We start from the raw sequence: 21,018 nt of genomic DNA, 5'->3' as shown, positions 1-21,018 counted from the left end.
AAACACAACCCCTGAATGCCAGACTCCTACATCCTGCATCCCATTCACCATCCCTGTAGAGGATGGGGCAGTGTAGGTTCTCAAGCTTCGCACATCCTAAACTGAGCTCCTACCTTCCTCCGGAACCTACTCCTTCCCTGTCTCTTCCAGTGACTGAGGCCAAACACACTTCTTTATACTCACTTGAAACTGTCTGCATATCTCATTGACAGCATATACAGAATCTCAATCTCAGCCCTATCCCACTTGGAGCAACCTCTTTGATCTCCTAGTCCTGTCCCTGCACCCCCAGTCCATTCCCACTTGCTGCTAGAGGGAGCCTGTGACCACCAGAGTCAGATCAAAGCCCTCTTGGCTCTGAACCCGCCTTAGCTGCAGGTTCTCAACCTAGCTACCAAGTCCTTCCTGATCTGTCCTGTCACCTGCCTTCATCTCTATCCAAGCCCTACTAGCAGCTTGACTTGGATGTTCCCAGCTGAATCTGGACAAAACTCAAAAAAAGGAGGCATCGCAATGTACTAACCGCCCCAATCCCAGCATACATGCGGCTCCATGACCAAGGCCTTCTCCAGCCCACTGCAGTGCTGCCTCAAGTCTACACATGTGATCTCAGGAAGGTCCTCTCAGATTTCTATTTTAATCTCCATCCCACCCTCACACTGCTCTTAACATTTATTATCCAATAACATACTGCATAGTTTACTTGGTCCAGTTTCTTGTCTGTCTTCTCTACTAGAATGGGAGCTTTCGGGCTGGGGAGATAGCTCAGTTGGTAGAGTGCTTGCGTTGCAAGCACAAGTCCCTGAGTTCGATTCCCAACACCGCAAAAAAAAAAAGAATGGGAGCTTTCTAAAGACAAGAAGTATATAGTATTCACTGCTATATACCCAGTTCCTAGAATAATGCTTAGCACTTCTGGGGTAATGGATGAATGAAATGTTTGGTGTGAGGGCTGAGGATGTACCTCAGTGGGAAAGCACTTGCCCAGCACATGCTAAGTCCTGGGTTCAATCCCCAGTATCACAGAAACAAGCAAAAAAAAAAAAATTTTTTTTTTCCTATTGAATTTTCAGCACCATCAAGAGTAGGGTCCTAACGGGCTGGATTTAATCACCTGCCCATATCAGGAATAAGAGAAGAACAATGTAAAAAGAAAAGTGAATTTATTCACAGTTTGGCCAAACTGGGAAGTCAGCTATTCTGTCTTTCCAAAACCCAGACAAGCATTAAATAGTGGAAGAACCAAGGTGGGGTGTCAGTAGAGATATGCATATGTATGTTTTGTCAGATTTGAGAATCAAAGTGATGCTGTAATTCTGGTTCTTCGGGTTTGTTGGCATCCTTGTGGCACCAGGGACTAGAGCTTGGGGGAACAGTTTCCCTTTGGCTTCGTTCTAAGTATAATTGCCTGTAGTAAGCTACGACAGAGAAATAACTTAAAGACCTAGTTAGCAGGGCAATGGCTGAGTCTCCTTCAATTTTTTTTTTTATTTTCTCCGGGCACAGTGACACATACCTGTAATCCCAGCAGCTCGGGAGGCTGAAGCAGGAGGATCCCAAGTTCAAGGCCAGCCTCAGCAATTTAGTGAGGCCCTAAAGCAACCCAGTGAGACTCTTGTCTCTACGTAAAATACCAAAAAGGGCTGGGGATGTGGCTCAGTGGTTGACTGCCTGTGGGTTCAATTCCTGGTGCCCCCCCCCCCCCCAAATCTGGATGAGATGATATATTGCCTGGGATTTGCTTTAAAATAATGAGGTTAGGTGTTTTAACAGAACAAGATTGGTCATATGTTGACAATTACTGAAACTGGGTCATGGGTACTCGGAAGACCCTTATATTCTAATTTTCAACTCCTTGCTGGGTGCAGTGATGCATGTCTGTAATCCCAGCAACTTGGAGGTTGGGGCAGGAGCCAGCCTCAGCAATTCAGAAAGGCCCTGAGCAACTTAGATCCTGTCTCAAGATAAAAAAAAGGGCTGGGGATGTAGCTCAGTGGTAAAGTGCCTCTGGATTCAATCCCCAGTAACAAGATACATAAATTCTAAAGTCTCCACTGTGAAGGAGAATTAAAAGAGGGAAATGGAATGCCCCCCCCCCCCCAATCTAAAATGGTTCCTCTTGCGCACTGGACAGCTTGAGGGTCAAGCAGAAGTCGGAGAAAGCTACTAATCGAGATGAAAGAAAAGTAGGGGGACAGGAAAGCGGTCCAGCAAGTTCAAAGCCAAGAAGTGAGGTCATCAGCCTTCTTTCGCAGCGGCCAGAAAGTCAATTGTAGCACCTCCTCCAGAACTTTGGTGCCTCTATACTCGGCTCCACCGGGTTTCAAGGGCCGTCCGCGCCTGCGCAATGCCGCCCACACGTGGCACGCAGCCCAATCTCCTCACCCCACCCCACAACTCTGCGCACTGCTGGAAGTGGAGGCGAGACTGCTCCTTACCTTTGAGCCCAAGGAGGCTGCGATGTCGTATGGCTTCCTGGGAAATGAAGTTCGCTTGTACAACTAGAGTCCCTGCGCGGGTAAGACTGCGCGCCCCACGGAGTGGTGCGCTGCTGCCCCCTGGTGGCGGCTGAGCGCTTATGGCTGAAGCTAAGAACATCCCCTTGCAGGCTCTTGGGAGACGAGGGCAGTCCTGATAACCCGTGGGAATCCTTTACAGAATGGACCCACCAGGAGGGTGGGAGAGGGAAATGTGAAGAAATTGGGGCTGGCCTCCAATTTCTGAAGATGAAAAAATCAGCACGTTTACTGTGGGCTGTCTATAAGACATTACCACGTTACGGTACCTACAGCTCATACTTAATGAGTAAGCATTTACCCTAGGGGTCACGCACTTCGTTCTCACAACAGGGACAAACGGGCAGATAAACTCTCAAGCTTTAATTCATCATCTGTTACCCGCTAATATCTTCCCCAGCCCTCCCCACTAACAGTCAGTGGACTGTGTCTCCACACTCCACCTTTTGTGGGTGTGTGGTGCTAGGGATTGAACCCAGGAGTGTTCCACCTCTAAGCTACATCCCAGCTCTTTTTAGGACAGGGGCTCTTGCCCAGCCTGCCCCTACACTAAATCAAATCGAACACACAGACTGAGTGCAGGACCTCATCTTCCACAAGGAAGAAATTCCTTTTAAGAATGATCACACTCATGACTGGTGGAAAAAATTATACTCGTGACAGTGCAAAAATACGAGAAAAGGCTGGCCTCTTCCTTTGTTTGGGTATGGGAAGGCAGCCTGATTTTTTTTTCTCTTTCCAATTAAAGGCTTGCCTGATTTCATTTCTGTTGCCATTGGGTTAAAAATTCCTATCTCCTATATTGTGTTATTTATTATTGGTCCTGCTTTATAGGAATGAAGCTGAAACTCAGAGGAGGAACACATACCAGTTCTTTCACGCAGCTGGGATTGGAACCTGAGTGGTTGGTGTCAGACTCAGATGAACTCTTTCTCACTAAAGCTATTACCACCTCTCTTCACCAACTTTGCAACTTATCCCAGCTTTGCAAATGGCACAAATCAACTCAAGGAGCTATTGTTAGCATGTGAATGCTTAAATTTACTGATTTAACTCAGCTACCAAACAAAAGCAGCTTTCACTATTACTGTGTCACAGGGATCAGGTTTCTGATCAGCATGAATCACCAAAAGATTACTTCAGGCCTAAAAAGATTGGTATTCTTTTTTTTTTTTTTTTTTTTTTTTTTTTGCCTGCTCTCAAACTTCATATTTTAATATAAAATATTCATACAGCATACTACACCTCTGTCTGCTATCTGAATACTGTTACTGATGAGCTGTAGACAACAGAAAAAGAAATTCGCCCACTATGAACAGAAAATGTAATTCCAAACACTACTGGGAAGTTGCTTTAGGGTAAGGAAATGTGTTTGAAAATGTTGGAGAAATCAGGCAAAGAAACAGAACTTTTTCTATCACCAAATCTGATTCCACACCTGTTGGAATCAAGCCCGGAGTCTGGTTAGTGTTCATTGGAAAGGTCTGTTGGCTGCAAATCACCCTGGCTGCTGGCTGTCCCTGTGCTGCAGTCTTCTCTCACAGAAATAAGCATTTGGTATTCTTATTGAAATGCACCCACCACCATCACCACACACACTACCTGGCAGATATGGTGATTTCATTCCTTTTTGCCCACTGCCTGTAACCTTATTAGTAATAGAATACCACACTAAAATACAAAAATGTTCAGTGTTTTCTTGTTTTTTTAAACTCCCAGGCAAGGGCTGTATCTAATTCATAGTTGTGTTCCTAGCATCAGACCTAATATTACAGTGGGACCTCAAAACTGTGGTTAAAAAAATGTGTGTGTGTGGGGGGGGTAGGATATAGCTCAGTTGGTAGAGTGCCTGCCTGGCATGCACAAGGCCCTGGGTTCAATTCCCAGCACCACACACACACACACACACACGGAGGGGCAGGGCAGGGGGAGGCATGGACAATTGTTGCAGATAAGTTTCAGTGGATCTGGTAGAAGAAAATCCACAGCTCCTTTCTGCTGCTTCCCCTTGAGGTTTTAGATCTAGTGACCATAGATCATAGTTGAGGGATTAAGTCCATGACCTTTTTTTTTTTTTTTTTTTTTTTTCTCTTTAGGTATTGGGGACTGAACTCAGCACCTTGGACACGCTAGGCAAGGAATGAGCTATATACCTAGCCTTCTTTTTTTTCTTTTTCAATTTTTGAGACAGGATCTCTGTTTGCTTGTTACTTGCAATCCTCCTGCCTCAGCCTCTGGAACTGCTGGGATTACAGTTGTGCACCACCATACCCAGCTCATGGTCTTTTTAAACTTTCAAGTTAAGATGAATGAGAGGAAGCTGCCTAGCCCAGGAATATGTTCCAAGGCACACTTCTCATATGTGGGATCTGCTGGATTGATGAATTCTCACCAATATCAGAAGTAAAATGCACAGATCATTTCTGGGACAGACTTTTTTTTAAGAATATGGTAAAACTTCACACCGTCTTCTCCCATTAGCCAGCACAAAGTTGACAATTTTGAGTCCCTAGAAATGGTGGAGCCACAAGATAGGATTTGGGAGTGTAAATAACCACATGGAAGTCACTACCAATCACTCAGAACACCTACATGGGACTGAGTGTAAGCAGGTTATTTGTTACAGCATCCAGTGTCATGCCAACACTTTATTTGTGGTGTAGGAGATGAAACCCAGGGCCTTAGCCATGCTACGCAGGTGTTTACCACTGAGCTACACACTCCAGCCCTTAAGCCAACACATTGATCACCATTCCCCATCTTCCGTGGGCACCCTTATACCATAAAGTTTAAGCACCAGGTCATTCTGTAAAGTAAGTCTCTAACCTCTAATTATGACCCAAGCTTTCATACAGCATGTTTAGTTTTCCAGTTGGGAAATTATCAGCGTGATCCTGTCCATTGCCAGTTTACCATGTTGACAACTGGAGTGTTAAAGCACACCTTGAAAGTTTGTCTAGCTCTTTCACCTCAATTTGGCAAATCTTCATGCTTGTGATCCTTACTTGGAGCTCATAGGTATGATTTTTGGGTGATCAGCAGAGTTATGGGGAGCTCATGACCATCTTGCCCCTTCTTTTGGCCTCATCATATGGAGGTGTACTCTGATGCCAAGTTTTAAAGTGAGTCTCAGATCCTCAGTGCTGATTCTTATTCTCTGGACACACTAGGTGAACTTGCTTGTAGGTAGTGGTTGGGAAGCTGGGATCACCTCCTCCAATGCTCTGACAACTCCTTGATAGGAAAGGGTTCTAAGTCTAGGGGTCCTTTTCTAAAACAACTTTGTTTTTTGTAGATGGATAATTTTATTGATCTCTGTGTGGGTGCAAGTATAGGTATGTAAGTGTATCTATCCTTTGCAGGTGTTTGATGTCAGTCTCTTTTGAGTGATTTGTGTGTATGTGTGTGTGGCTCCCTAGTGTGTGTGAGAATCTGTATACACTGGGTGCATGTGAACTCTCTTGTCTGAGTGGCTGTCCTGTGTTTGAGGGAGCATCCAGATGTTTGAGGTGTTTCTGTATCTTTACTGTGTTCATGTACTTTGATGACAGGCATCAGAATAACATCAGGCTGTATGTGGGATGTGAGCAGCTTCTCAAGGATTCCCTTGGCTTGCAGGCAGTTTAACCTCACTCTTAACTGTAGTTGTCCCTGCTGCTTTCCCTGTCTCCAGAAGTTATAATTAAGTAATTACAATAATTAAGCAGAGTCTAATTAATAGCCATCCTACAAAGAGTCCCTCCCAGGAACTAATGAGGGGTTATCACTGCACAAGTAGACACATGCATAGTACAATTCAGGTTCCCCAGAACACACTGATTGCATGTGCACATCACATGCCTAAGGATATGATATTCTCTGCCAGGTTCTGATAATGCTGTGAGGATAGGCTTCATGTCACTTCTAGTCTGTGGATTTCTTTCCTCTTTAAAATACTAAGTGAATAGGTAAGGTCTCCCACCTACAGGGACAGTGACAGGATTACTTGCTGGCCCTCAATATCCCTTCTGTCTCCCTGCTTCTGTTATACAGGAACTTCTGACAGTTGACTGGGAACATGGCTGCCCCAAATAAAGACTACACTTCCCATACTCCTTTGCAGTCACATGTAGCAATGTATAAAAATTCTGACCAATGAACTGGGGATAGATTTTAGTTTTACATCTTCCTGAAAGGCAAAGGTCTCCCCTCCCCTTCTCTTCTTCATCATGGTTATGGCAGATGAGGTAGGAACTGTAAGGAGTAGAAGGGAGAGCAAGACACAAGAAGGAGTTGGGGAGATAGCTCAGTCGGTACAGTGCTTGCCTCGTAAGCACAAGGCCCTGGGGTTTGATCCCCAGCACCCAAAAAAAAAAAAAAGACACAAGGAGATGGAAACCAGCCCTGATATGGTGTGGGGAGATCAATATATAAGCTTTTTTTTTTTAGATGTTGATAGACCTTTTATTTTTTTCATTTATTTATATGTGGTGCTAAGAATCGAACCCAGTGCCTCACACATGCTAGAGTCACAACCCCCAGCCCCCAATATATTTATTTTTTTTGGTACTGGTGACTGAACTCAGGAGTGCTCTATTGTTGAGCTATATTCCCATAACTATTTATTTATTTATTTTTGCTGTGCTGGGGATTGAACCCAGGGCCTTATGCTCATGAGGCAAGCACTCTACCAACTGAGCTATATTCCCAGCCCGTAACTTTTTATTTTTTGAGGCAGGTTCTCACTAAGTTGCTTAGGGCCTCGCTAAGTTGCTGAACCTTGAACTAGAAATTCTCCTGCCTCAGTCTCCTGAGTCGCTGGAATTATAGTGATATTATAGGTGTGCACTACTATGCCTGGCTGCATGAGACTTTGTATGAAAAAGAATTACACTCTCATCTTGTTTAAGACACTATTATTTGGGGACTCTTTGTTAAAGTTGCAAAACATTATATGAAATAGCAAAGGACAAAGAACAATCATTTCACAGGCCTTTAGCTATCACTTGAAGGATAAAGGCTTGCTGAGTGCCAATGTATGCCTGTAATCCCTGTGACCAGGGAGGCTGAGGCAGGAGGATCACAAGTTCAAGGCTAACCTCAGCAACTTAGCAAGGCCCTAAGCAACTTAGTGAGACTCTGTGTCTCAAAATTAAAAAAAATATAACGGTCTGTGGATGCAGCTCAGTGGTAGAACACTCGTGAGTTCAAACCCCAGTAACCAGAAAAAAAAAAAAAAAAAAAACCAAGGATAAAGCCTTCATCCTACCCAAACTTGGCTTTGCCTAGGTCCTTATTTAATTCTCATTTACCCAGCTGCTCTCAGTTGCTTCCAAAATCATAAGAGTTCTCCACATACTTCCCGGGTTTCTGATGCATTTAATGTACAAATCTCTAAAATCAATGGGAGGGAAAAAGGTGAATAAAATTAAAATGAGGTCAGGAGCAGAGGGCCAGGGGCACACACATAGGAAGGGGCAATGAGTGGCTGAGATAGGAACTGGAACAGGGAGATGCCCTTCCCTGGATGTCACATCTCGTCCAACCCATAGTCTTCCTCCGGGAAATCCCCCACTGTCACAACTGATGGCTTGACGAAGGCTCCGTACTTGGGCTGGCATTCGAAGTATCGTTTTCCATTCACACTGCAGAACATGATGGGGAGGCAGTGGTCAAAAGATCTCATAGGGCTCCCACTCAAAATGACAATATAGACAGGCTCATCAGTAGCCCGTGTGGAACTACACATACATGTTCACATAAGCATTCACAGACATACATACACAGATGTCTCAATGAGAACAGTTACCTGCCATCGTTTTTCCCTAGTGGCTCATCATAGCGAACACCAATCCAGTAGCCGGGCTTGAAATCTGTGAGTCCTGCCCAGAGGAGAAATCCTGATGAAACCTCTGGACACAGCTCACGAGGAATCTGTGCTTGCTCATCAAAGAAAGCCTGTACTGGTGAAAACCACTCCTTTTTTTTTTTTTTTTTTTAATTTGCATTCTGGGGATTGAACCCAGGACTTTGTGCATGCTAGGCAAGCACTCTACAAACTGAGCTACATCCCCAACCCTAAAACCACTCCTTGCTACCTAGATTGCTTCCACCCAGCACCACCTCGATCTTCTGTTGGACTGAGATGGTAGCAGCTTTGCTGATCTCCTTGCTCCCACCCCTGCCCCTATTCACTCAGCACCCCTAGCCAAGAGGTTTTGGGGTTTTTTTTTTTTGGTACCAGGATTGAACCCAGGGGTGCTTAACCACTGAGAAACATGCCCAGTCCCTTTTCTTAAAATTTTATTTAGAGACAGGGTCTCACTAAGTTCTTAGGGCCTCACTAAGTTGCTGATGCTGGCTTTGAACTGGTGATCCTCCTGCCTCAGCTTCCCAACCCGCTGGGATTACAGGCATGCACCACCACACCAAGCACCAAGAGGTCTTTGTAAAACCTAAGGGAGCTGGTTTTGGTTGTACATGCCTGTGATCCCAGTGACTTGAGAGGCTGAGGCAGGAGAACTGCACATTCAAGGTAAGCCTCAGCAACTCAGCAAGACCTTGTCTCAAAACAAACAAAAAAGTATTGGGGATGTGGCTCAGTAGTAGAGTACCCTTAGTTCAATCCCTAGTACCTCCAGACACAGAAAAACCTAAGGGGGGATGGCACTGCCACCCCTCTGAGAGGCCTCAGAATAAACACTGACATTTGACCTTGAACTTCTAGTCTCCAGAAAGAGCTCTGAGAAATCTATTTCTGTTGTCACTCTATGTGTAGTACCTGGTTAGGGCAATCCTAGGAAATTATGCACAGTCAACAACAAAAAGCAAAACAACCCTATTAAAAATTGGGCAAAGGAACGGACGAGACATTTCTCCAAAGAAAATGTACCAATGGCCAAGAAGACATGAAATGATGCTCAACATCATTAGCTATCAAAAAGATGCAAATCAAAAACATGATGTCTACTTCACACCCATCAGAATAACTAGAATAAAAATGATAGATAATAATTGTGTGGGTGAAGATGTGAAGAAATTGGAACTCTGCTGGTGGAAATATAAAATGGCACAGCCGCTGTGGAAAAGTCTGGCAGTTCCTCAAAAGGTTAAACATAGAATTACCATATGACACAGATTCTACTCTCAGGTATAGAGAAATGAGAACATGTCCATGCAAAAGCTTACTATACAAGAATGTTCATAACAGCATAATTCATAATAACCAAAGAGTGGAAATGACCCAAATGTTCATCAACTGATGAATGAATAAATAAAACATAGTATATCTGTATAATGCAAAGTACTGATACATGCACAATATGGGTGAACCTTGAAAACACTGTTATGTGAATACATCCAAGGACTGCATATTTATGATTCTTTTCATAGGAAACATCCAGAAAGGCAAATCTACACAGAATATAGATTAGTGGTGGGCTAGGGCTGGGGAGGTAAAGTTTCAGGAATGGGGAAAGGTTGATAATGGTTATAGGATTTCTTGTGGAGGTAATGGAAAGATTCAAAATTGACTAAGGTGACGGTGGCACAATTCTCTCAACATACTAAAAACTAGTGAACTATGCACTTAAATGAGTGAGTTGTATGATCTATGAATTTTATCTGTGTACCTTATTTCCCCACCATCAATGCTCTGGGTTGTCACTGTCAGCTGATGGGTCTCTCTTCCCTGCTGGATTGGAATCTCCTTGAATAATAGGTCCCTGACACTGACTACCTCAGGACAAAGCATAAGGTCTCAGAGACTCTACCGAATGAATGAATGGTCTCTCTCCCAGCCTTGGGATCCAGGAATCCTGTGAGCTACATACCTACATACATGACAGTGCCCCGGCGACAGGCCTGTCCAGGTGCCCGCACCTCACAGCGGCTGCCCACAGAAATGGTGCTGGCTTGGGCCTTCTCCTCGGTGAGGCGCTGGTTGGTCTCGGCTTCTTGCTGTGCTCGCTCCTCTTCACTGTATCGGCCTAGCTTGCTGCGCTTCAGAAAGGAGCGAACTGTGTCTGTGGGCAAGGTGGGGGACAGGGTCAGACCTGGTCTCTGGGACTGTGTCTCTGGCCTCTTCAGATAACATTCCAGCCACAAGGGGTCAATATTCATGGAGTTATTTCTTCTAAGTGTCAGAAAGCTGTCTCCAAGCTCAAGTCTCCGACCATAGCTTTGGCCTTTCCCCATGACTCCTGGGGTCTCCCTACAATCTAGAAACTAAGCTAAAAGGATGCCACCCACCTCCAGTCCTTCACATGACCCCATCTTCTTCTTCTTCTTCTTCTTCTTTTTTTTTTTTCTCAGTACAGAGGAATTAACCCAGGGGCACTGCTTTATCACTGAGCCACATCCCAGTCTTTTTTATTTTTTGAGATAGGTTCTCCATTTGCTGAGGCTGGTGTCAAACTTGCAATTCTCCTGCCTCCGCCTCCTGGATCACTGGGATTATGTATGTGCCAACATGCCTAGCAACATGACCCCATCTTCTTACATATCCCTCCAGTCTCACGTTCACCTTCACCCAGTCCCACCACACATTCTGATCCATCAGCAGATGCCTGCACTGACTGCCATTCTGCTCTGTCCTCTCCATGGCCCACTACATTCTGTCCCTATACCCCATCTGCCCCACCCCATGCCTCCATCTGGCCCTGACTGTCCCCCACAAACCAGCCTCCTGCACTCCCCACAGGCCCCCTTCACCTTCCTGGGCCCTCATCTGCACCCCCATACCTGAGTCCCCACTCTAAGTTCCCATTCCCACCCCATGCCCAACTGCTGTCCCATGCCTTCATATGTCACCACTATCAACCTCACCCCTTCCTTCATCTTCCCAAGCCCTCTCCCCAACTACTGACTCACTGTGGTGGCCCTCTCTCTCCCACCTGGCTGAGCACTACACAGGCATTCCTACTGGCCCCACACGCCCTCGCCCACTCCATCCCATGTGTTCTGTACCTTGCCTCTGGTCATAGGCTTCTTGTGAGAGCTCGAATTTTTCCACTTTGGACACGTCCTCATACTCTCCAAGGCGGGCACCACTGTGGTCAATGACCTGTGGTGAGGAGAGGGGGGTCAGCAGGTATCAGTCAAGCCAGGAAAGCCTGGGATGCTGGCGTGCAGCTGCATGCTAGAGCATTCTACACACTCCTGTTTTTCCTGAGCCCAGGAGGAGGGACAAGAGTAGGTATCTACACAGGCCATACCCCTTTCTTTTTTTTTTTTTCGCGGTGCTGGGGATCGAACCCAGGGCCCTGGCCATATCCCCTTTCTAATCCCCATCCAAACCCTTGGAGGCTGCATTGCCCCTAGATGTACCCTACACACTAGCATCCATATCACTGATGGCCCTGAAGTCACTGAATCTAACTGCAGAGATCAGACCTGGCTCATAGCCCTCTAGGCAGTACATTTGTCCTCTCTGGGACTCTGGGACCTTCCCAGGATGGCCCCAATCTCCAGAACCCCTCTTCTTGGGCTATTCCAAATATTCAACCACTCGCTCCAAAGGCTCACAGTAGGCTCTGAGCTGGGCACTGGGAATGTGGTGTAAAAATAGATAACCTCAACAAATGGTGCTGGGAAAACTGGAAATCCATATGCAACAGAATGAAACTAAACCCCTATCTCTCACCCTGCACAAAAATCAACTCACAATGGATCAAGGACCTCAAAATCAGACCAGAGACCTTGCATCTTATAGAAGAAAAAGTAGGTCCAAATCTTCACCTTTTTGGCTTAGGATCAGACTTCCTTAACAGGACTCCCATAGCACAAGAAATAAAAGCAAGAATCAATAACTGGGATAGATTCAAACTAAATAGCTTTCTTTCAGCAAAGGAAACTATCAGCAATGCGAAGAGAGAGCCTACAGAGTGGGAAAATATCTTTGCCACTCATACTTCAGATAGAGCACTAATTTCTAGAATATATAAAGAACTCAAAAAACTCTACACCAAGAATACAAATAACTCAATCAACAAATGGGCTAAGGAAATGAACAGACACTTCACAGAACAAGATGTACAAGCAATCAACAAACATATGAAAAAATGTTCAACATCTTTAGTAATAAGAGAAATGGAAATCAAAACTACACTAAGATTCCATCTCTCCCCAATTAGAATGGTGATTATCAAGAATACAAGCAACAATAGGTGTTGGAGAGGATGTGGGAAAAAAGGTACACTCATACATTGCTGGTGGGACTGCAAATTAGTGCAGCCACTCTGGAAAGCAGTGTGGAGATTCCTTAGAAAACTTAGAATGGACCTACCATTTGACCCAGCTATCCCACTCCTCGGCCTATACCCAAAGGACTTAAAATCAGCATACTACAGAGATACAGCCACATCAATGTTCATAGCTGCTCAATTCACAATAGCCAGATTGTGGAACCAACCTAGATGTCCTTCAATTGATGAATGGATAAAGAAACTGTGGTATATATATATATATATATACAATGGAATATTACTCAGCCATAAAGAATAATAAAATTATGGCATTTGCAGGCAAATGGATGAAATTGGAGAATATCATGGTGAGATAAGCCAATCTCAAAAATCCAAAAGGTGAATGATCTTACTGATAAGCAGATGATGACACATAATGGGGGATGAGAGGGGGGCAAGAATGGAGGAAGGAGGGACTGTATAGAGAGAAAAGAGAGGTGGGAGGGGTGGAGGGGAAGGAAAAAATAACAGAATGAATCAAACATCATTACCCTATGTAAATGTATGATTATGCAAATGGTATGCTGTTACTCCATGTACAAACTGAAACAACATGTATCCCATTTGTTTACAATAAAAATAAATTAAAAAAAAAAAATTGATAACCTCTCCGGTCAGGCAGTGCTTATTCTGCTGGTAGCATGGTGGCGGCAGGGGACCAGCCACCACGACATGGTGTTTCAGATACATGTACTAAATACCACTTGATGGCCAGGGCTGGAGAGAAAAAGATAACAAAGAAAGAAGATAAAGGAGCATGGGAAGGTGGTCAGGGCAGGCTTTCAAAAGGAGGGGATGGGGCTGGGGATATAGCTCAGTTGGTAGAGTGCTTGCCTCGCAAGCACAAGGCCCTGGGTTCAATCCTCAGCACTGCAAAAAAAAAAAAAAACAAAACAAAAGGAGGGGATGTCTGAGCCAAAGCCTGAAGGATGAGGAGCAGCAGCAGGTGTGAAAGCCAGAGTCAGACACATCCTTAACCTTCTGGAGGAGGAGAGGTCAGTGTGGGCGCAGTGAAGGGAGCTAGTGGGAGAACGGGCAAGACAACAGATCATTGTAGACTTTGGGTTTTACCTGGAGTGCGGTGCAGATGGCTCTCATATGGCCCAGGGGTTCACAGGTTCCCTCTGCTGCAGACTGCTGGGGTAGGGATGGGAGCAGCGAGGCCAGGGAGGAGGCTCCCGGGGTGTCCAGGTGAGAGGGGGTGCAGGCTGGACCAGGGTGAGTATAGTGAGAGTAGGGGAAGGATTTAGATTTTGGATGATTTTGTAGGTGGCATCAACAGGGTTTGTGACAGATGGGATGTGGGAGAGAGGGAAAGAGAGGGATCAAGGACAACTCCAAAGTGTTTGGCCTAAACCACTAGGAACATGGCAAAATGAAAATGGTCCTTACCTCTGGGTCAAGGATCACTAAGAATCTATTCCCTCTGTCATGAAGTTTTTAAAGTTTGAAGATCTATTATTTTAAGCAGTGCATGCAACTGATATTTACCAACAGAAAAGGAATTTTACAAAAAAAAAAAAAAAAAAAAAAAAAAAAATTCCCAGAGGTTCCAACTCTGGGACACTGTCCTTGTGGCCTGGGAGATTCCTGAATCACATGGGTGTGAAACCCTCATGAATGACTCGCTTGCATCCCTAGGCTGTGGCTGCCTGGTCAGCCCCAAGTCTCAGTTCGGTGGGCCCAGCAGAGTCCCGACTCACACCCACCATAGTCCTAGCCTCATGACTTCATCTGGACTCTTGTAGCAGCCTCTTCCTGGTCTCCTGCTCCTTCTGTCCCCCAGTCTGCTCCCTACCTGCAGTCCAAGGCAGCCCGTGAACACCTGAATCAGAGCAGGTTCAGGTTCCTTCCCAGCTCCTACTTCCTTCCCCCACAGTCCCTGGCACCCACTGTGCTCCCTCCCACCTCAGGGTGTTTGCATGTGCTGTGCCCTCCTGCTGCAGCACCTTTTCCCCTTTTCTGTAGGTCTCTGATCAAGCAGCACCTGCTCCAGGAATCCTCCCAGACCTCACTGATGGGTCGATATGCCAGCAGAGTGTCTGCCAGCTCCAGGATCTCCTGCAAGGCCCTCATCTAAAACTGACCTTTCATATTTGCTCCTGTGAGCATTTGGCTAACATCTACATCACACACTGAACACAGCTAAAACAGGGACCTCCTCAGATATGATTCACAGTATACTGCTGGCACAATATAGATGTTCAATGAACAATTACTGAATAACAAAGAACAGAAAATAAATAACCAGTACTATGGGCACATGAACAAAGGAAAAGTTCCATCAACAGTTCATGCTTAAGAAAGTAAATTTCATCATGAAGCTGAGTTTTGTCTTCTACAAAATGGGAATAATCATACGATCTTCTTGGTCTTTTTTTTTTTGGGGGGGGGCGACATCCTCAGATCTTTTTATTTTTTATTTTGGGACAGGGTCTTACTAAGTTGCTGAGGTTGGCCTTGAACTTGCAATCCTCCTGCCTCAGCCTCCCAAGTTGCTGGGATACAGGTGTGTGCCCCTGTACTTGGCTTCCTGGTCTTATGGAGTCAATTCATCATTCAACAATGATTCACTGAGTATCCTCTGTGCCACGCATTGTTCCAGATGCTGGGGACACAGCAATGAACCAGAGAGATGAAAATTTCCACTCTCCTGGACACTCAAATTAGGGAGACAAAATAAACCAGACAAATGAGAAAAATCCAGTGTATGTCAGAGGGTGAAATGAACTAAGAGCAAAAATTTGAAATACAGCTGGATGCAATGGCAATACATCTGTAATCCAAGCTCCTTGGGAGGCTGAGGGAGGAGGATTCCAAGTTCAAAGCCAGATGGACAACTTAGTAAGACCCTGTGTCAAAACAAAAAATTAAAAAATCTAAAATACAGAACAAAAAGGGGGGAAGGGATGAAATTATAATTCCATTTTAGGCAGGCAAAGGTGTCACTTGAAATGTGACCTTATTTTTGGTACTGGGGACTGAACCTAGGGGCACTTTACCACGGAGCTATATCCCCAACCCTTTTTATTTACTAATTTTGCGACAGGGTCTCACTAAATTGCTAAGGGGCCTCACTAAATTGCTGAGGCTGCTCTTGAACTTGCGATCCTCCTGCTTCAGCCTCCAGAGTTGCTGATATTACAGGCACATGTCATCTTGCCAGGCAAAATATGACATTTTAAATAAATATAAGAAGGAAGGGGGAAGCCATGTGGACATATAAAGAGATAATTATTCATGGAGAAAATATAATACATATAATACAGCACATGCAAAGGCCCTAAAGTAGAGTTCACCTGGGATGTCTAAGGAGCAATGTGGCAGGTGAAGACAGGTGGGAGAGGAAAATGTTGAGGAGAGAAAGAACAACACTGGCACAAGGACATCCTCTGTGTTCCAGCTTCTCCCAATTTGTCTAGCTGTATTGCTCACAGTGGCTCACCTTATGCTCTAGAACTCTACACTTTTTGGATGGACACTTGGCATGCCCCTTCGACCCCTTTGCTCAAATGTGCCTTCTTCCAGAAAGCTCTTTTTGAAACTTCCAGGTGGAGTCAAGCATCATTTCTGGGTACCCCCAGTTCCCTGAGCTTTCACTATCCTAGCCCAGACCACTATGAACTGCCACCATCTATTAGTGTCTGTCTGTACTGGACTTGGGACACCATGAGAATAGAGCCTACATGGGTTATTACACAGGGCAAAGCATAGCAAATATTTGTTGACAAATGAATGAACGAGGTATGGGATTCCCAGCTAGGGTGGCCTCACGTGGATGCGGCAGCCATCGTCTACAGGATAGGAGCCCAGCAGTGCATCCTCCTGATCCAACTTGCTGTAGAATTTGTCATCAACTCCATAGAGCTCCAGTTCCATGCACGAAGCAGGACTGCCCACCACCAGCTCCAGTTTACACTGTGGGAATGAGGAGAAAGGATGTCAGAGATCCCATCATCTGCCCTGAGGCTCCGCCTCCTCCTAACAGCAACCATCACCCCATCCTGGCTTCTCCAAAAGACCCCACCACCCAGGGCGGAGGGGGTCCTGAGGGGCCTTGCCGGCCCCACCTCCTCTGCTCTTACTCCTACCTTCTGGAGCATCTATTTTTTCTCTGGCCCCGCCCCTACTCCCTGGAATCTCAGATTCTCTCTGGCCCCATCTGCAGAGTCGGGTCCCCAGTTTCTGCAACATCAGAGATCTCTAGCCCCGCCCCCTACCTTCAGTACCCTCCCCATCTTCGGGAAACCCCGCATTTTCTTTGCCCCACCCCTCTAGACCCCGCCCTCCAGCCACACCTTGAACTCTGCGATGGTGAGACTCCGGCTGTACCGCTTCTCAGAGCGGAAGCTGTTGAGGGAGCTGCTGATGAAAACAGTCACTGTGGGCGCTGATATCCCCGCCACCTCCATTTCGCCGCGCCCTGCAGTGACCCGCAGCCCCGTTCAGCCGTCTCACACCGGCTCCGCCGCCGCTGCTTCTGGGATATCAGCCCCGCCCCCCGCTCCGGGACCAGGCCAATCCACACGCTCCCGCTTTTAGGATCCACCAATCGCCGTCGTCCCTTCTCCACCGCCAGGAAGAGGCCTCTCCCTCATTCTTGGGTAGACCCAGCCAATCCCGAGAGGCCTTCCATAGTTCACAGTTCTTCCAATAGCCGCACGGGAAACGGCCAGGTCGGGCAGAGGCTGAAGCTGGGAGGAAGGACTGGCAGGAGTCCCGGTCCGCGAAGGGTAAGCTTTGCGCGTGTGTAGTGGCCTGGATCCAAACAGAGTGATGACTTCTTCCATTTATGCCCAGTACCTTGGGGGTTACTTTGCGCATCATATTCTCGGGTTTTGTACTATATCCATCGTATTCTGTAAGCTGGGGAGGCGAAGTCCCGAAATTGGAAGCAATTACCATAGGATAGTTAAAAAAAAAAAAAAAAAAAAAAAAAAAAAAACGAGAGAAGCAATTACCATAGGATTAAAAAAAAAAAAAAACAACGAGGGAAGCAATCGGCCAAACCTAAGCGCCTAGAGAGACGAGCACAGGCTACCGTCCGCTTGTACACGTGCGCGGCTCCGCCCCTCTTTGGCGCTGCTACTTGGCCTGACCCTTTCCGCGACCTGTAGCGAGGCGGAGCAAGTGCAGAAGGCTTGGCGGGCAGTGAGTCGCCATGGAGCCAGACGGGACCTACGAGCCGGGCTTCGTGGGTATTCGATTCTGCCAGGAATGGTGAGAAGGGGAAGCAGGTGCGGAAGGGGAACAAGGACTGGCTCAAGGGCTGACCTCTGACTTCCCCCTCCCTACAGTAACAACATGTTGTACCCCAAGGAAGACAAGGAGAACCGCATTCTGCTTTATGCGGTGAGTGCGAGCTTGCAGGCCTCCCCCGAGGTCTCCAGCCGCCCACCGCTTCCCCTCATGACTTCGTGCTACTCTGTATGACACATACACTCCCTGTTCGCTTCCGAGGTGTACTGGTCTCGCCTGCTATCACTTTCTTGTCTTGTCCATCCCGGAGGTGACTAACCTTCAGACTCCATCCTGCCCGTAGTCATCCCTCCGGGCAATCTCCCTACCCTCCCATTCCTTTTGGTCACCCCCAATCTCTTGGTGATCTGTCCCCTGCTTCCCGCCACATTCGCTCTCTCGCAGTGCCGGAATTGTGATTACCAGCAGGAAGCCGATAACAGCTGCATCTACGTCAACAAAATCACGCACGAAGTGGAGTGAGTGTCGTGACCAGGGACTGGGGGCAAGGGTGTTTGTTGTCTTATGAGGCCCAGTCTGAGCATATTTATTCACCTCCGCATTCCTGCAGCGAACTGACCCAGATCATTGCTGATGTGTCCCAAGACCCCACATTGCCGCGGACCGAGGACCACCCATGCCAGAAGTGAGCGCGCACCTGGCATTGGGGCGGGAGCATGGCTTGCCCTACTGGGTGCCGGAGGGAGGTGGGAAAGGTATTAAACTGAATGACTGTACCATTCCTTCAGGTGCGGCCACAAGGAGGCGGTGTTCTTCCAGTCACATAGTGCCCGGGCTGAGGTGAGTGGCAGCAAAGTTTCCTGGGAACCTGGGGCTTGGTCCTTTCCTGTGGTCGGAGCTATCAATATTGGGAATCCTGCCCTTCCCTGAGTCCTGGGCTGTGTGTACCCTTACAATTGGGAAAGTTCCCTTGGCTTTTCTTTTCGGATGAGGCCCTGCTGGGTGGAGGGTCCTATGCTGTACTTCCCAGGCTCCAGACCCTTCTAACCATGCATCCTTTCTGCCAGGACGCCATGCGCCTGTACTATGTATGCACTGCCCCACACTGTGGCCACCGCTGGACCGAGTGACCCCTCCCTCTTTATTATAATAAATGCCAGGTTCTGTTTGTGTGTTTCCTGTGTTTATTTGCTTCACGGGCAGGATGCTAGTACAGTCTCACTCAGGTGGCCCCATGCAGGGTGCGGTGCTGTGCATAGGCATCGGGCCGTGAACTGGTGAATCCACAGTCCTCACACACGTGCAGCTTCTCCCTGCGCTCACGGTAAGCATAGCTGGCCGGCTGCCCGTGCACCTTGGCGAGATGTGCTTCCAGGGAGCATCGCTGGGTAAATGCTTTACCACAGGCTCCACAACGGAATGGCCGGATTCCTGTGAAAAGGAGGCGTAGAGTTGGGCAGGGAAATGGCCGTACAACTAAAGGTTTGCCACCTTGCTCTCCAAAATTGAGCATTTCCTGTCCCTATTCCAAACTCATCAAGCTTCTATTTATGACCCATTTGCTCCCCCCTCCCCCCCAGTACAAACATGGGCCAGACCCCTGTGACCACCATAACTCCCTAGAAAATTCCTTACCCTAGGGACAAAGGTGAGAGGTGTTCATTAGCACCCTGCAATCCGGGACCTGAATTCTGTGGCCATAATCTCTCCACCACCAGACCCTACTGTGGCATCACCTTGCACTTACTTGCTGGGGTCTGAGGTGCATCACGTCTCAAGCCTCCTGTTACTGGTGTCCCTACCCTAGGTACATAAACACTGGGAATTTCACATTCAGGGCACCTGCCTTCGTTCTGTCACCATCCCGCCTGGCCCAGAAGCTCCTCCCAGTTCTTGCCACTGCTCACCAGTGTGAGTCCTCATGTGGCGTTTGAGATCGAAGGCATCGTGAAAGCCCTTGCCACAACAGCGGCACACGTGGCGGCGAGCGGGACTGTGGCACTTGAGGTGCCGAGTCAGCATGCGCTGCAGTGGGAAGGCCTTGGGGCAGAGAGGGCAGCCAAGTGTCCCAGGGCCCCTGGGAGCAGAGGTCAGGGTTCCCTGCATGGGCTGCCAAAAGGATGCAGAAGTTAGCATCTCCAACTGGACCCTGCCCAGCCTTTGTTACTTGGTATTTAAGTATGAAGTACCCAGAAGCACAGGATGAGGAAGGCTGGAGTCTGATCAGTGCAAACACATGCCACCCTCTCGCCAAGGCCTTTCCTAACCAAATCCCATCACTCTTACCTTGCTTGGCATTTCTCTATAGCAAATGTCATCTTCCAACATACTTTCTTAGTCTTATGTCTGTCCTCAGCCCACACCAGAAATTAAGATCCATTAAAGTGGATTTTTATCTTACCATTGCTAAATGCTCAGTACCTGGCTCACAATAAATACTGAAATAACCTTTATCACATTTGCATTCTGGCTAGTTCTTTCATTCTTGCATGCACAGCTGAAATACTCCTGAGAGAAGCCAGTGTCCCTTAGTTCCCATCCTCTTATCACCTTGTCCCATGTTCTGACATAAAAATCAACCACCATCCACTTGTTTCCTGGAATCCTTTTCTGCCCCGCTTGGACATAGATAATCTCTGGGGCACCGTCTGCAGCTGTCTACCCTGGGAATATGGGGCTTAATTGAGACCTAACTGAGCTCATTCGAGGATAAGGAGTAGCATTCCCAGGAGAGAAAACATCTTGAGGTTGAAGGGCACATGCAAACACGACCAGGAGTAAGGGGCAAAACAACTGGGGTCTGTGGGTCAGCTGCAGACTCACCGCTGCCCAAGGGTCCCCAAGGCGAGAAGGATGTTGTGCGGGTGGCACTGCCAGGCTGCTGCAGTCTGAGGAGAGAAACATGGTGGTGATGCCTTGCCTCTTCCCCGGCCCCTCATCCCCAGGCACAGTGAGGAGCCCACCTGGAACATAGGCATCTCCCCGGAGCTGGTCAGGCAGGTGGCCCCAGTTAGGTGGTTGTGGACGCCGACTCCTGACCAGGAAGACTCGAGGCATCACCTCGGGAATGGAGAGATGGT

The 21,018-nt window shown here is 47.2% G+C and overlaps 3 protein-coding genes across 3 annotated transcripts; 1 reads left to right on the top strand and 2 right to left on the bottom strand.

The window, feature by feature from the left end:
* Nucleotides 1–7,036: 7,036 nt before the first annotated feature.
* TBCB (tubulin folding cofactor B) lies at nucleotides 7,037–17,306 on the bottom strand. Its single transcript, XM_079117378.1, has 6 exons — nucleotides 17,038–17,306; nucleotides 16,514–16,657; nucleotides 11,463–11,559; nucleotides 10,328–10,519; nucleotides 8,305–8,377; nucleotides 7,037–8,140 (listed from the first exon to the last, which is right to left on the bottom strand). The coding sequence occupies exons 1-6, from the start codon at nucleotides 17,149–17,151 to the stop codon at nucleotides 8,026–8,028; spliced, it is 735 nt and encodes a 244-aa protein (XP_078973504.1). The 5' UTR covers nucleotides 17,152–17,306; the 3' UTR covers nucleotides 7,037–8,025.
* A 38-nt stretch (nucleotides 17,307–17,344) lies between these two features.
* On the top strand, nucleotides 17,345–19,106 carry POLR2I (RNA polymerase II subunit I). Its single transcript, XM_079117380.1, has 7 exons — nucleotides 17,345–17,472; nucleotides 17,857–17,959; nucleotides 18,037–18,091; nucleotides 18,383–18,456; nucleotides 18,549–18,623; nucleotides 18,727–18,778; nucleotides 19,006–19,106. The coding sequence occupies exons 2-7, from the start codon at nucleotides 17,901–17,903 to the stop codon at nucleotides 19,066–19,068; spliced, it is 378 nt and encodes a 125-aa protein (XP_078973506.1). The 5' UTR covers nucleotides 17,345–17,472; nucleotides 17,857–17,900; the 3' UTR covers nucleotides 19,069–19,106.
* Nucleotides 19,107–19,160: 54 nt separating this feature from the next.
* On the bottom strand, nucleotides 19,161–21,018 carry OVOL3 (ovo like zinc finger 3; the record flags this gene model as incomplete). Its single annotated transcript, XM_079117379.1, has 4 exons — nucleotides 20,902–21,018; nucleotides 20,762–20,826; nucleotides 19,846–20,047; nucleotides 19,161–19,369 (listed from the first exon to the last, which is right to left on the bottom strand). Exons 1-4 carry the CDS (start codon nucleotides 20,993–20,995, stop codon nucleotides 19,161–19,163), a joined length of 570 nt encoding a protein of 189 aa, XP_078973505.1. The 5' UTR covers nucleotides 20,996–21,018.

This window comes from Sciurus vulgaris (assembly GCF_902686455.1).
Source record: "Sciurus vulgaris genome assembly, chromosome: 17".
Taxonomy (NCBI): Eukaryota; Metazoa; Chordata; class Mammalia; order Rodentia; family Sciuridae; genus Sciurus; species Sciurus vulgaris.
This window is presented reverse-complemented; position numbering and strand designations above follow the sequence as displayed.

Excerpts from the sequence above, each read along its gene's own strand:
- POLR2I (XM_079117380.1), top strand. The coding sequence starts at position 17,901 with ATGGAGCCAGACGGGACCTACGAGCCGGGCTTCGTGGGTATTCGATTC. Across the intron at positions 17,960-18,036 it reads ATTCGATTCTGCCAGGAATG|TAACAACATGTTGTACCCCA; the intron begins GTGAGAAGGGGA and ends CCCTCCCTACAG. Across the intron at positions 18,092-18,382 it reads ACCGCATTCTGCTTTATGCG|TGCCGGAATTGTGATTACCA; the intron begins GTGAGTGCGAGC and ends GCTCTCTCGCAG.
- TBCB (XM_079117378.1), bottom strand. The coding sequence starts at position 17,151 with ATGGAGGTGGCGGGGATATCAGCGCCCACAGTGACTGTTTTCATCAGC. Across the intron at positions 16,658-17,037 it reads TCACCATCGCAGAGTTCAAG|TGTAAACTGGAGCTGGTGGT; the intron begins GTGTGGCTGGAG and ends TCATTCCCACAG. Across the intron at positions 10,520-11,462 it reads AGCCTATGACCAGAGGCAAG|ACACAGTTCGCTCCTTTCTG; the intron begins GTACAGAACACA and ends CCTTGCCCACAG.